The sequence below is a fragment of the Oryctolagus cuniculus genome, chromosome 7 (genome assembly GCF_964237555.1).
Source record: "Oryctolagus cuniculus chromosome 7, mOryCun1.1, whole genome shotgun sequence".
In the NCBI taxonomy this organism is placed as follows: Eukaryota; Metazoa; Chordata; class Mammalia; order Lagomorpha; family Leporidae; genus Oryctolagus; species Oryctolagus cuniculus.
The window spans coordinates 128518416-128533968 of record NC_091438.1 but is presented as its reverse complement, the minus strand read 5'-3'; the positions used below and the strand labels follow the sequence as shown (position 1 = coordinate 128533968).

Below are 15553 nucleotides of genomic sequence, written 5' to 3'. Positions count from 1 at the left end.
GGAAGGCAACCACATTAGAGAAAGTCTGGAGATGGAGAGTCACCGGCAGCATAAAACAGACACTCATGAAGTGGCAGCATGGGAGATTAGTTACATACACAGGGATTGGGCAAAAAAGTGAATATAGAAGGGATAATGGAACCAAGTATCTCACTGTTCAAGAAAGGAGTTAAAATGTGGAAAGGGAGAAAATTTGTGGTATGTATGGAACTGGTGGTAAGAGAGTGAACTGACAGGTTTCTAGTATAGACTAGATGCATACATCTAGAAGTAAATGTTGAGTATAAATATACAAGGGAACAACCAAAGTTCTTGGAAGGGGTGGATATTGTGGCACAACAATTAAGCTGCTGTTTGAGATGTTTAAGTCCCATATCAGAGCACTGGTGTGAGTCCCAGCTCTGCTTCTGATTCCAGCTTCCTGTGTAATGTGTACCCTGGGAGGCAGCAAGCAATGGTTTAAGTACATGGGTTCCTGCCACCCCCATGGGAGATCCAGGATGAAGTTCCTGGCTCCTGGCTTCAGCTTGGCCTACCCCAGCTATTATAGCAGGCATTTGGGTAGTGAACCAGCAGATGGAAGATCTCTGTGTCTCTGCCTCTTGCTCTTTCAAATAATAATAATAATAATAATAAACAACTTTAAAAATATAGTATCTGAGGCCAGCGCCATAGCTCAACAGGCTAATCCTCCACCTGCGGCACCAGCACACTGAATTCTAGTCCCGGTCAGGGCGTCAGATTCTGTCCCGGTTGCTCCTCTTCCAGGCCAGCTCTCTGCTATGGCCCGGGAGTGCAGTGGAGGATGGCCCAAGTCCTTGGCCCTACACCTGCACGGGAGAACAGGAAAAGCACCTGGCTCCTGGCTTCGTATCAGCGTGGTGCGCTGGCCGCAGCGGCCATTGGAGGGTGAACCAACAGTAAAGGAAGACCTTTCTCCCTGTCTCTCTCTCTCACTGTCTACTCTGCCTGTCAAAAAAATATATATAGTATCTGGCATTTTTTAAAAGTTCATGGAAATAGACTTACACTTTAAGTATATTTTGGTGATGGGAATATAGGACACAGAAGTGACCTTGAAGGGACTCCCATTGGCCAATAAATGATAGTAGTAAATTATAATACTCAGAAGAAAACAGAGAACTATGAGCCAATAAGTACATAAATATATAAAACTAAAGCTTGATGAGGGATATTTATATAGTTTCAAAGTAGCTCTCCACAAAATGCTTATTAATTACAAGAGGGAGTAATTTTATAATGAAGAAACCTGGCAGACATCACATTAACCAAGTGATCAAAAAGATCATCAATAGAAGGATAAGTCAAGATCCTGCACATTTGAAAAGTTGCAATGAGAAGAACAAAGCATTATTTCTGTGATATTCCTACTGAAGAGGCATAATTTGAATCTAACTCATGAGAAAATATCTTACCATCCTTAATTAAGGACAATCTACAAATTAACCAGCCTGCAATCTTCAAAAGTATCAAGGTCATGAAGGACAAAGAATGCTTACTGAGGAAAGCCTAAAAGACACTGAGGAGACTTGATAACTAAATGCAACACATGATTCTGAACTGTACCATTTTGCTACAAGAACATTCCGGAACAACTGGAAAAACTTGAATGGAGTTTAAAGATGAGATGGAGGTAACATATCAATGTTAATTTCCTGATTTTGATGGTTTTATTATAGTTAGGTAGGAAAATGTCTATGCCTGTAGGAAATACATGCAAAGTATTCAAGCTGATGTGACATTAGATCAGCAATTTAACCCTTAAATGTTTCAGGAAAAAAATTCTTTGTACTTCCAACTTTTATGTAAATTGGGGTTTTTCCAAACTTTTTTAAATTTCATTTTAAAATCCAAGCCGTTTTTTAAAAAAAAGAAAAAAAGGGGTGAGCATTTGGTCTAGTGGTCAAGATACCAGTTAAGATGCCGTGTACTACATCAGAGCACCTGGATTCAATTCCCTGCTCTGCTCCTGACTCCAGTTTCCTGCTAATGTGCACCTTGGGAGGCAGCAGCTGATAGCTCAGGTGGCTGAATTCCTGCCACTCATGTGGGAGACCTGGATTGTGTTCCAGACTCCCTGCTCTGGCCTAGCAAACCCCAGGCCACTACAGGCATTTGGGAAATGAACAAGCAAATTAGTGTTCATTCTCTTTCTTGTTCTCTTTCCCTCCCTCAAATAAATAAAAATTTCAATTAAAAAAAAAAAAAAAAGGCAGAAAGAAAACAGTGTGTTAGAGTGAGAGCTCTGAGTAGTGCCCCCAGTAGGCAGGCTGTATGCTCTCCTGTGGCAAAATGCAGTCCTCAAAACATCCCTCAGCTCAGAGAGTCTCTCTACCTGAGTCTCCATCGAAAGAGCCCCCACTAAAAGCTCCCCCTCACTGGCACTCCTGACACCATGCAACCTTCTCAGGAAACATCCCCAGCCTCCCTGAAGTCGCAAACCACTGCCCTTGCATCTTAGGGGGTTTTTTTTCTCTCTCTTTTTAAAGATTTTATTTATTAATTTACTTACTTATTTGAAAGAGTTACAGAGAGGGAGAGAGATCTTCCATCCGCTGGTTCACTCCCCCAAATGGTCACAATGTCCAAGACTAGGCCAGGTGGAAGCCAGGAGCTTCATCTGGGTTTCCCACGTGGGTGCAGAGGCCCAAGCACTTGGGCCATCTTCCACTGCTTTCCCAAGCCATTAGCAGGGAGCTGCATCAGAAGTGGAGCAGCAGGGACTTGAACTGATGCCCATACGGGATGCTGGTGCTGCAAACAGCAGCTTAACCCACTATGCCATAATACCAGCCCCAGGGTTCCATTTTTCTACTGAGATCTTCATACTTAAGTCACAGGGGGTTTGCAGAATATAGGTCTAACGCTTATAATATCACCTGGGACTTTGCTTATCTAGTTAAGGGACAGAACTCAAAAGAAACAGTTTATGATTCTGAGTATTTCTGCAAATTGTCTTTCAACAGAGACTAGGGTTTGCAAACATTTATTCTCAGATATCCTTTGCTTTTCCTAACAAATGAAAGATAGTAAGTAGCCTATGGCAAGGAAGAAGATGAATGATTTCTGCTCAAAATAAATGGATCAGCCTCCCAGTGGGAACAGCGGAGGGGTGAACAGGGACTACCATGGGGCCAGCCTGATTTGGAGAACACAGGCCTGCACCACAGCCCCTGGAGGATGGTCTCTGTGCAGACTATTTACACAACAGACACCAATGGCTCCTCTGCAGCCATTACTGTCTATCAGGTAAATAACACATGTGCCAAAACACACATTTAATGAGGGAAATAATATGCCTTTATAAAAAGACTCAATCTGTATTTACCTGAGAGACCAAAGACGCACCAAATCACCAGATTAGTGGAACCGCAGAGGAGTCGTTCCGGTGTCTTGGGTAAATAGACATTTTATAGCCTCCATTACTGGAGGGGGGAAGGGAGGGAGTCAGCCTTTAATACATACACAGGCCAGGGGAGCTTCCGGGACAGGAAAAGAGGATCCCATCATGAAACGCGTGGTCTACTCCCACTCCACCTCCCCAGCCACACAGACTCGGAATCTCTGGGAGGGAATGGGTTTATCCAGGGTACTTTCTAAAGCACGGTCTTCTCATAATACACATTTTCTGTGACCTTTTTAAAGACTCCTCACATGCCTGCATTTCAGAAATTTTTGCACCAAAATAAACATATCTTCTAACTTCATTTTCCCACAAACTTTTGGAAGTACCCTCATACCACTTAGAGGTAATCAGATTAGATTCAATTCATACCACTAAAAGCCACACTGGGAGACAAGGGTACATTCCAGACTCCAAGGTACCAGAAAGTGGTTCTGACCCGGCTGTCTGGAAGCACCTGAGACCATGACCACCATAGCTTCCTCGGTTTCTAGACCTAGGACAAGTTCCTATCCCAAAGTGACCTCTAGTTCAGCAAGTGTCAGGCATCGGAGTCATGGAATCAACAAGGAACACAGTAATACCTGCTTGGAACTCACTGGGTCACAGGCTTTGTCTTAGCTAAAAATAGCCTAAAAAACTATAAACTGCATGCCTTCAAAAGTCATAATCTTCCATCTAATGAATACATCCTTACTGCCAAGCACTTTCTGTGAAAATCACACTGTCAAAGGTAAAAGAAAACCTACAACGCAGCCAGCCAGGGAAAATAAGGCCCAAAAAGAGAAAAGGATTGCCCATGGCTCACATAGAAAGAAAAAAGAAATAGAACCCAGCACTCTCAACTTCAGGGCCAGAGTCTCCAACCATTGCTCCAACACAAGGAGCAGACCTAACCACTCATCCCCCAGCTTCTCTGCATTCTCACAGAAGCAGCCAGCAGTCTGAGGGCTCTGTCTAGTTTGCTGAAGAGTAGAAGCTGGAGACGAAACAGCCTGACATGCCCTGGAACCACTACTTGACTTTCTGATCCCGAAAAGTGGAAGGGAAGCAGGAACTTGAAAGCTGGATCCTCAGCTCAACAAAACACACTCTTGTCTACAACCAGTCCTGGCTTTGGCCTGCAGCTACAGCTGCTTCTAATCCAATGAAGCACTAGGCAAGGCTCTCCCCATAGCAGGAGCAGTAGCAAAGCTTACACAACTTGCACAGCTGAAGTGAATGAAGGCCTTCAGGAACACTAAATTCTGATGGTAACGTCACAGGCCACAGCAGGCTGGCTTTTGCCTTCAACTAACCTTTATCAGCAGCTCAAATTAAGCAAATTAAGAGGCAGTTGTCTGCGATGTGCCTGATGTTTGCTTAACCATCAGCCATGCCCAGCAGCTTGGGCAAACTCCTTCCAGGGACCAAAGCTGGAAGATACCTCTGCAAAGTACTGCAAGCCAACAGTGATCCCACTGCACACACAGAGGACACAGTCTTATTTCCTAATACATAAATAACCTAGAGTCAGGGGCCGGCAGTGTGCCGTAGCAGGTAAAGCCACTGCCTGCAATGCCAGCATCCCATATGGGCACAGGTGCAAGTCCTGGCTGCTCCACTTCTGATCCAGCTCCCTGCTAATGAGCCTGGGAAAGCAGAAGATGGCCCACGGCTTTGGGCCCCTGCATCCACATGGGAGACATGGCTCCTGGCTCCTGGCTCCTGGCTTCGGACTGGCCCAGCAGATGAATGATCTCTGTCTCTGCCTCTTTTCTCTAGAAACTCTGCTTTTAAAATAAATAAATCTTTGGGAAAAAAATAAAAAGCTAGAGGCAGAGGGAGGACAAGGTATGGCACCATTACCCCTTTAAGCACCTCCAGTACTTGCAGACAGCAAGTGTATCCAGAACTGTTCAAATACTTCCACTACCTCTGCTTCCAAGACAGAACTGGCATAGAACCAAGCAGTCAATTTAATCCAGCTGTTAAGACACTAGTATTAGGTAAACCTGGGTTCAAATCCTGGCTCCATTACATACTTTTTGTGATAACAGCTTTAATAATAGCTGCATCTTTGGGACTCAACCATGCAATGTACACAAAGAAGCATAGTGCACAATAAGAAGTGTTCAAAAAGGGAGTTCTTGTTGTTAATACATGAGAAAGGAAAACACCATTTTCTGAAAAGCTACTGTAAACTAGAATATGAAAGTACTGCCTTGGGGATTTACATGTTATCTCACTTAAACCTCCCAACTTTCAAGCAAAATGGCTAACAATATTCCCATTTTGCACACAAGGAAATGAAGGCTCAGAGACACCCAGCTCCTTGGGGCCCTGTTTTTCCTCTGTCATGTTCAAAAACCCCATCTTCCTACTTGACGAGTCACCATCAGCCATCAGGCTAATGATTCACATCAACTTCAGTTTTTCTTTTTGAGGTAAAGTATGACTTTAACCAAAAGTAACTGAACCTTAAACAACCATCAAATCTGTCTTGATAACCCAAATTTATATTCATAATTTTTAATACATATTTTGTAAAGGAAAACAAAACACAGGCCTGAGCACAAAAGCAGAAACAGGAAAAAAGTACCTTGGATTAAAACTGCAGCACTAAGAACTCAAAGCCTGTTGTCAAACACAACTCCAGGGGAGCAAACCTCCCCATCTTACACAATGGAGAAACTGCTAGGAGGCAGGGTCCCATCCAGTTCTTGCTCAGGTCCTCAAATGTGACATTTTCTTTCACAAATCTGCACCGTGGCAAATGCTACTTGCTGTTCACCAGGCAAATTATCACTATTTCTTCAAAATTCAGCTCAGAGCTCTCCTTTTTTAGTAGCTTTCTCTGATATCCCATAATAAAGTTAATTGCTTAAATGAGATTTATTCCTATTTCACAGCTTTCATCTCACTATATTAGAAGGTGGCATCAGTTTTCCTACCAACAATAATGTTCAATGAGTTAGGAAAGAAGGATGGAAGATAGCAGTGTAGGTGTATATGTATATTTTATATATTAAAAAAATAGCATATCTGACATGGTGATTCTTTGACTTTTTAAATGCATTTCAAAATGCCAAACAGCATTAAAGAGCATGAGATTTATTTTTTAATATAAATGGAGCATGAGACTTAAAAGCCCAAGAAACACTGAGCTGAGTCCTGAGGACAAGGACCACTGTGTACTCACTTCTGTGTTACCAGAACCCAGCACAGGGCCAGGCACAATGTAAGTATGAGTGAAGGTTTACTGAATGAATTACTATGTTCACAGATATGATGCCAACTGCTCTGGAACCAGAACATGCTAGAACACAGCAAGATCCAAGCACAGACAATGCTTCCTTTCTGGCTATCCCTCCTCCTAGCCCATACCCTCTGTTCTCCCCAGTGGGGGGGGGGGGAGGGAGAGGGAAGGAGAGAGGGAACAAGGGAAGGAGGGAAGGAAGGAAGGAGAGAAGGAGAGAGGGAGAGAGGGAGAGAGGGAGAGAGGGAGAGAGAGAAATTGCCATGATGCCAGAATACTATTAAAAGGATTAATTTAGGGACCGGTGTTTGGACTGTCACATCCAATCACTACCCACAGATCTACAGCTTCCCAAATAAGGTTCATGCAAAGAGGAATCAATTGCAAGGACACAGAGGGTCTGAACAGGCATACTAATGGCCTCCTGAGGTGCCAGCGGCCAGCTTTGACACTCCCATAAATTATCTGCCTTTTGATTTTACCTGTAGCTGTGGGGCACAAGGAACAATTTTGAACATATCAAAGCAATCCCTCCTAACCCAAGGCTCCCTAAGGAATGTCCCCAAAGGAGGAAAGGCTAAGAACAATGACCCAAAGGGAATTTCCTCCCCAACAGGTCCAGCCCTAGCAGTCATCAATTAAAACCCAACGGAACCAGTGGATAAAGTGGGACTCAAGTCAGGCCCAGCAGGTCTGGACAAGGCACACACAGACTGCAGTTGTGCGATGACTACACATCTCTCACTTGAGGGAAGAGAAATCACAGCAATAAACTACCACAGCTTCATCTAGAGGCAAGTGTGCGCCAGCCCCGGCAGTACCTCAGAGCAGGACCTCAAGCCACAGGCTCCACCTCCTGGGGCCTGTCTCCTCACATGGTAGGATACAAACGTCCATCACCCAACCCACTTCCCACAGTGCTGGGGAAAAGGAAGAAAAAACATTCAAGAAGCCCTTACAAAGCTGTGTAGGCCACGAGGGTGGCAACACTAACAAATGACTCCAGACAAGGAACAACTGGTCACACTTTGGTGAATCTCTATTGAGACGCTGCTCACTTGCTTTGCTGTTCTGATGATGCTAGGACTAGAGTCCATCCTGAAAAAAGTTCTGGAATTCAGAGTGGAACTCCTGCTGTTTGAAATTCTCCATTATGAAGAACGGTGCCTTCCTTTAGTGTAATTCCCTCCTGTCTGCTGGCTGCTACCACCAGGGGCTACATTTCTATCACATGGACATAATGACAACTGAGGACTCAAAACACACTAAGCCAAAGGCCAAGTCATCTAACTATAGGTGTTTTTTAAAAAATTATTGTGTAAAATATTACTTGTAACAGAAGTCATCAAGACACTGTTAAGAGTTTTAGATACATTATTAAATACCTTAAGCAATCCTAGAAAGTCCCATTATCTTCATTTTACAGATAAGAAAGTGAAGCCCAGGGAGGAAAGTTACTTGCCCAATATCACACACACACTATTATCAGAAACCCACAGGCTTCCCTCCAGCAAAACAAGTACACTGGAGTGTGTAGGAAGAGGTGGACAAAGGAAAGGAGCAGACAGACACAGGACCCTCAGCTCTCACCTATGCATTATACATTCAACAAATACTGTATGTGGTCCCTGTGCCTAACATATATCACCATACCTGAACTGGGAGACAGTTCCAAAATTGGGAAAAGGTCATCAGTCTGCTACAAGCAGGAAAAGGAGAGACTGAGTGGGATATATTATGAGGACAATTCCCTGGAAAGATTAGGAAAACGGGTCATTTTCTATGTGTACAGTTCAAGTTCAAAGCAACTGACAGTAGGCTATAAGCCCCAAGATCAAGAACCCTTGCAGGGCTCCATTTATTCCATAATTCCTTCATTAGAAAATAATTCCCATGGCTGGCATTGTAGGCAGCAGGTTAAGCCACTGCTTGCGATGCCTGCATCCCACATCAGAGTGCCCATTAGAGTCCCGGCTGCTCCCCTTCTCATCCAGCTCCCTGCCTATGAGCCTGGGAAAGTAGCCCATGATGGCACAAGTGCTTGTGTCCCTGCCATCCATGTGGGAAACTCAGATGGAAGTTCAGGACTCCTGGATTTTTGTAGCCATTTGGGGAATGAAACAACTGATGGAAGATTTCTCTTTCTCCCTCTCTCTCTCCCTTCCCCCCCACTCTCATTCTCTCTGTATCCCCCTTTCTATATTGCTCTTTAAAATAAATAAGTCTTAGGGGCCAGCACTGTGGCATAGTGGGCTAAGCCTCCACCTCTGGTCTCATCATCCCAAATGGGCACTGGTTCTAGTCCTGGCTGCTCCTCTTTCGATCGACTCTCTGTTACGGCCTGAGAAGGCAGTGGAAGGTGGCTTAAGTGCCTAGGTCCCTTTATCCACGTGTGAGACCCTGAAGAAGCTCCTGGCGCCAGGAGCAGCCTAGCTCTAGCCATTGCAGTCATTTGGGGAGTGAACCAGCAGACAGATGTCTTTTCTCTGTCTCTCCCTCTCTCTGCCTGTAACTATCTCTCAGATAAACAAAATCTTTAAAATAAATAAATAAATAAATTTTTCAAAAAATGAAAGAAAATAGGCCCCAAAATCTTTTAACTAATTGCTTTCCAATATCTTTCCCAGGCTGTGAAACAGGAGCTGGTATTTCCAACAATTCTTTTTTTTTTTTTTTTTTTTTTTTTTTTTTTTTTTTTTTTTGACAGGCAGAGTGGACAGTGAGAGAGAGAGACAGAGAGAAAGGTCTTCCTTTGCCGTTGGTTCACCCTCCAATGGCCGCCGCGGCCGGCGCGCTGCGGCCGGCGCACCGCGCTGATCCGATGGCAGGAGCCAGGAGCCAGGTGCTTTTCCTGGTCTCCCATGGGGTGCAGGGCCCAAGCACCTGGGCCATCCTCCACTGCACTCCCTGGCCACAGCAGAGGGCTGGCCTGGAAGAGGGGCAACCGGGACAGAATCCGGCGCCCCGACCGGGACTAGAACCCGGTGTGCCGGCGCCGCAAGGCGGAGGATTAGCCTAGTGAGCCGCGGCGCCGGCCTCCAACAATTCTTTAGAAGACATTCTTTCAGTTCCAGGAAGTGACAAATGATACACACCTGTATGTAAAGAGTTTGCTATAGTCCTTTATTTTTTAAGGTTGATTTTATTTATCTGAAAGAGTTACAGAGAGAGGTAGAGACAAAGAGAGAGGTCTTCCATCCACTGGTTCACTCCCCAGATGGCCGCAACAGCCGGAGCTATGCCAATCCGAAGCCAGGAGTCAGGAGCCTCTTCTGGGTCTCCCATGCGGGTGCAGGGGCCCAAGGACTTGGGCCATTTTCTACTGCTCTCCCAGGCCATTGCAGAGAGCCGGATAGGAAGAGAAGCAGGTGGGACTAGAACCGGCACCCATAAGGGATGTCGGCACTTCAGGCCAGGGCTTTAACCTGCTGCACCACAGCGCCGGCTCCCTATAGTCCATTTTTAAGAACAAAATACAGAGGCAAGCGTTGTGGCATAACAGGTTAAGCCGCTGCCTGCAATGCCAGTTCAAGTCCCAGCTGCTCCATTTCTGATCCAGCTCCCTGCTAATGCATCTGGGAAAGCAGCAGCAGATGGCCCAAGTCTCCCATGTGGGAGACCCCGATAAAGCTCCTGGCTTCGGCCTGGCACAGCCCAAGCTGTTGCAGCCACTTGGAGAGTGAACCAGCAGATAGAAGATCCATCTCTCTCTTTTAAATCTGCCTTTCAAAAAATTAAAATCTTAAAAAAAAAAAAAAAAACAAATACAGACATAAAACAGGTAATATAAAATTCTACCCATATAACTGCCACAGCCTCCTTATTGGTTTCTCTGCTTCTAGTATTTTCTGTCCTCTTCAACACACTCTTTCTTCACACTGAAATTGGAGCAAATTTTCTACAACACAAACCTAATATCAGCTTCTTGCTGGTCTTAAATTTGATCAGCAACTATGGTCCATGGCCAAATTCAGCTGCTTTTATAAATAAAGTTTTATTGAAACACAGCCATGCTCATTTATTTTCATCCTGCTACAGCTGCTTTCATGCATAAACAGAGTTGAGTAGTCATGACAGTGACCCACAAAGCCTGGTTAATATCCTGTCCTTTACAGAAAACATTTGCCAACCCCTAATCTAATCTTTTTCTACCTCTTGGGTCTAATCCTTAGAGTTTAACAGACTCTGGTCTCTGCTTACCTTTTCTGCCTCATCTCTCACTATATTCTCTCGACTCCTGCCTTCTAAGCATTGTTTCAACCACACTGAACTTTCTCAAACTCAACAAAGCTCTGTTAAGCAATCACTTACTAAAGCCTTTGCTAAACATTTAAAAACAAAGCTCTGACTTGGTCCTTCATGTCTTCACCTATTTCCAGGTGAGGAAGTTACCTCCTCTGAGAGATCTTCCTGAGCCCACAAATCTCAGCTAGGGACCCTTCTGTACTCCCAAAGCACCCACACTTCCCTTATCACAGCATTCTTGGAGTGTATCAGAACTACCTCTTCACTGTCTCACCCATGAATTCCTAAGCTCTCTGGTGCCAGCGTGGCTGCTTTAAACTACAATCCCGGCCGGCGCCGCGGCTCACTAGGCTAATCCTCCGCCTTGCGGCGCCGGCACACCACGTTCTAGTCCCGGTCGGGGCGCCAGATTCTGTCCCGGTTGCCCCTCTTCCAGGCCAGCTCTCTGCTGTGGCCAGGGAGTGCAGTGGAGGATGGCCCAAGTACTTGGGCCCTGCACCCCATGGGAGACCAGGATAAGCACCTGGCTCCTGCCATCGGATCAGCGCTGTGCGCCGGCCGCAGCGCGCTGGCCGCGGCGGCCATTGGAGGGTGAACCAACGGCAAAGGAAGACCTTTCTCTCTCTCTCTCTCTCTCACTGTCCACTCTGCCTGTCAAAAAAGAAAAAAATAATAAACTACAATCCCAGGAACCAGCAAAGTGCTGGCTCTTAGTTACCAAACAGCCTCCAAGTCCCTGGATATCAAACATCAGAATCCACCTGGTTAGCCTGATCTTGATCCTTTAAAATATAAATAGATTGGGATTATTCAATCACCCAGGGGCCAGCGCTGTGGCATAGCAAGTAAAGTCGCCACCTGCAGTACCAACATCCCATATGCGCGCCGGTTCAAGTCCTGGCTGCTCCATTTCCAATCCAGCTCTCTGCTATGGCCTGGGAAAGCAGTAGAAGATGGCCCAAGTCTTTGGGCCCCTGCACCCATGTGGAAGACCCAGAAGAAGCTCCTGGCTCCCAGCTTCAGATCGGCGCAGCTCCGGCCGTTGTGGCCATCTGGAGAGTGAACTATCGGATGGAAGACCTTTCCCTCCTTCCCTCCCCCCCTCCTCCTCCCCCTCCCCCTTTCTCTCTCTGCCTCTCCTTCGTTCTCTGTGTAACTCTGATTTTCAAATAAATAAATAAATCTTTTTAAAAAATCACCCAAAGGTAACACTCAGCCCAAATTAAATCATGTTCCCAAAGGCCTTGCTCAAATTTACATTATTAAAAGCCAAGTGAATAGGTTTCTTCCTATTGTCTTTCAGATGTATATTTCTCAGAATACAGGACTATTCTAGCTGTAGCTAATCATCCTGAACCTAGAGTAGGTACTTATGAGATGCCCATGGAGAAATGACAAAACTCTAGGATCTGGATTCTCCACCTCTGGTTCTCACCACTTTATAGCTTTGGGTTAAGTTCTGGTAGGCTTAGAGAATATGCTGCCTTATCAGAATCTACAGAAAAATAAATCTGAGCAAGCATCCACCCTTACTTCCCCCCACCCCCTACCCGAGCCCAAACACTCAAAAGGAAGAAGTCAAGTCAAACCTGACCATGCAAGGGGATTCTCACCTCTCCTTACTTCGAAGATGCCAAGACTGGCAGCTGGGGACGCCGAAGGTTCTGTGAGAGCCGGAAGGCCCCAATGCTGTGGATAGACACACATCTCTGCAACGCCCATCTCAGCAGGAAGACCAAATCCCCACTATGGCGGCGCGCGCTCTACCTCAGACTCGGGGATGACAGCTACCCATGTGGGAATGCAGGGTTCCCACAGAGCTTTCAGAAACTACAGAACTCTATTTGTCTTGGGAATGATGGATCCATGTTCCCTAGTGACACATTTTTCTTCCTAGGGAGGCTTACCTCCTAGAAACATAAAAGTTTACAATATCTAAGCATGGATTGAGAAAGATGGCCATGATGTGATGATGCTCTGGGAAAACATCAGAATCCTAATCAAGGAGGAGATGCTGATATGACTGACAAATTCAGAAGTCAGGAACTGAGAACAGACAGAACTAGGAGAGGGACTGGTTGTCATATAACCACACGTCATACTGCAAATGGTCACAGAGGCCAGCAAACACCTTCAGGATATTTCCAAGTCTGCCTCAAGTTCTAAGACAATCTAGGCAACCAAACCCAACATGAAGACATCAATGAATGCCTATTATACTTGTCACCCAATTCAGATCTTCTAAAGCTCCAGAAGTTGTAGAGATGCCCTTGTAAACCAGTGATACCTTTTGCACATGCGCGCGCGCGCGCGCGCGCGCGCGCGCGCACACACACACACACACACACACACACACACACACCTACCTCATCTAGGATTAGAACCAATGTACTCCTGCCTACCATTCTAAACACTTGTGACTTAATTCTACTCAGCTGTCCTCGGAAAAGGCCACTCACCAACTAATCCCACCACAAAGAAAACACTTTTCAAAATGAAAAGGAATAAAAGCACTTCTATTCAGAAATTTCAAGTTGGAAGGAGAGCTCTTAGCCAAGCTCCATGACCCAGCTAGCTGCTTATTTACAGGATCTTGGGGCAGGAATTGTTAATGAGCTTTTAATTTGGAGTGCTTAAGTTGCCAAAGTGCTCTGAGCTCCAGTGAAGCACCGCAGAATCCATAAAGGAAACCTTATCAATCACTTCTCAGCAGCTCCCCTCCCCCACACCCGCATTCGGATGAAAGGCAGCTAAGTGGGTTTCTAACCAAGAGCACAGACACACATTAGTGGAGTCACACTCCAAGTCCCTGTTTATAAATTGGCTTTTAAATGGTAAGGGATTCAGGTATAATATACTTAAGCTCCAACCATGAGCCCAGAAAACAAGGTGTGCTGTATATAATAAAGTCAGAATAAAGCAGAATCTGATGAAGCCAATTTCTAGTAGAAACCCTACAATCAAAAAATCATTCAGCCAATCACAGTCTACTGCAGTTCCAATAGTGCTGTCTTTAGCCAATGGGATTCATGTTTTGCTGACCTTCCACGGGGAAATTGACCGAAATTCAAATGTCTCACAAGAGTAAATGCGGTAGGAGTGGCCAGAGACCTCTAGAGACTTTGACAGGAGCTGCTAGTTACAAAATTCAGCCCTAACAACAAACTCTAAACCCCCAGTGAGGGGCCACACATCTAGCATCTTCCAAGTCAACAAGACGCAGCTACATTTTGCAAGAATTCTCAAGCAAGCCTCAAGCCAAGTTCATGCCTTTTTTTTTTTTTTTTAAATTCTAAGAAAACACCTGTTGCTAGACCATATGCAGGAAAGGCAAACAGAAAGCTAGACAAGTTAGGCCCCTCAGTCACAACTCCCAATATCACTACTACCCCCGCCTCAGACTTAAAGAGACAAACTGTTAACCGTGTGTGTGTCTGTCTGTCCGTCCTGGGGAGGGGGCAAAGGGGATGTACTACTATCTCCTTGCTCGATTTCTAGCCTGTCAAACCTCCCTTCCTCTTCTCTAGTAATCCCATGTAAGAAGTCAGCCCCCTTAACCAACTCAGCAAGGCTGTCTTGCAAAACCCCTTGCTCCGCTCCCCCGCGGCCAGAACCTTACTCAGATCATGCACCCAGGGCGAGCACATGGGTCAGCACCCAAGGCTGCAAAAAAAATGCGCGCCACAACCCACACCCCACATGCATTAACCAGGGCCCAATCGGGGGGAGCCTCTCAGCCTCACCCACCCCAGGGTGTTGCCCCCAACTCGGGCCCATCCAAGTCCAGGGGAGCGTAAGAGGAGGGGCAGGGGGCCAGGAGACCAGCCCTCCTTCCCAGGGCCGCCCCCGCCCCCCGTCAGCAGCGGGAGAGGCTGTCGCCATGGCAACGCCCCCTCCTTGGGGCCAGCGCGGCAGGCTCCCTCCAGGTGCAGGCCCCGACGTCTCCCTCGGCCTCAGCAGGCGCTCAGGGCAGTTGACGGCGGCGGGCGCGGCCCGCGCCGACTGTGGCGCTGGCCAGGTAGAGGCAGGCCGAGCTCCGCCCGCTCCCTACCGCCCGTTCTCGGCCGCCTCAACAGCGGCAGCCAGCACCACGAGTCCACAACACACCGACTCACCTCCGCGCACTCTGACCCCGACCGACGCTTTGGACGGGCGGTCGCTGTGGCCAACCGCTGGGCCCGTCGCCGACCTCTTTAACCAATGGGCTGCAGCGGGGCGGGGATTCTTCGCCCCTAACGCTCGCTCTCCCGCCGACATGCGCGCTAAGGTGCGTCAAGATGGTGCCTCCCGGCACCCGGCCTTATGGGACTTGTAGTTTTGTGGTTGCACGTACTCAGAAGGCGAGGGGTCACTTCTGAGCTGTGAAAGGGACTTTCTTTTATTTTTTTTTTTTTTTTAAGAATAACTTTCTAAGCCCCAAAGGGACCAAGTCCCCCACCTCCGTTTTCCTACCTTCCAATATACGTCTTAAGTGATTGTAGGCTCGGAAGAGGACGTGTTCTATTTAGACAACTCTTGATCCCTTTCATTCAACAGGTAATTATCTTCTACTTTCTAATGTGGGCCAGCAGGAGGTCTGGTAACAGAGAGTTCGAGGTTAAGAACAAAACAGAACAAAACAGATTTTTGAAGCGTCTTCCTAAGTA

At 46.3% G+C, this 15553-nt stretch overlaps 1 protein-coding gene across 20 annotated transcripts in view; it reads right to left on the bottom strand.

Annotated features, from left to right (window-relative positions):
• ERI3 (ERI1 exoribonuclease family member 3) overlaps positions 1–15152 on the bottom strand; it is a 146535-nt gene extending 131383 nt beyond the window's left edge. For 2 of the 20 annotated variants that reach the window (XM_017346364.2, XM_070078604.1), the window contains exons 1-2: positions 14655–15030; positions 12521–12596 (exon numbers count right to left, since the gene is read on the bottom strand). In XM_017346364.2, the coding sequence (XP_017201853.1) occupies positions 12521–12596; positions 14655–14789 (211 nt within the window). In that variant the 5' untranslated portion in view covers positions 14790–15030. Of the gene's footprint in view, positions 1–8315; positions 8414–12520; positions 12597–14654 lie in introns of all 20 variants that reach the window. The other 18 variants (XM_070078603.1, XM_070078599.1, XM_070078601.1 and 15 more) reach the window with 18 other exon arrangements.
• Between the last annotated feature and the right edge of the window lie 401 nt (positions 15153–15553).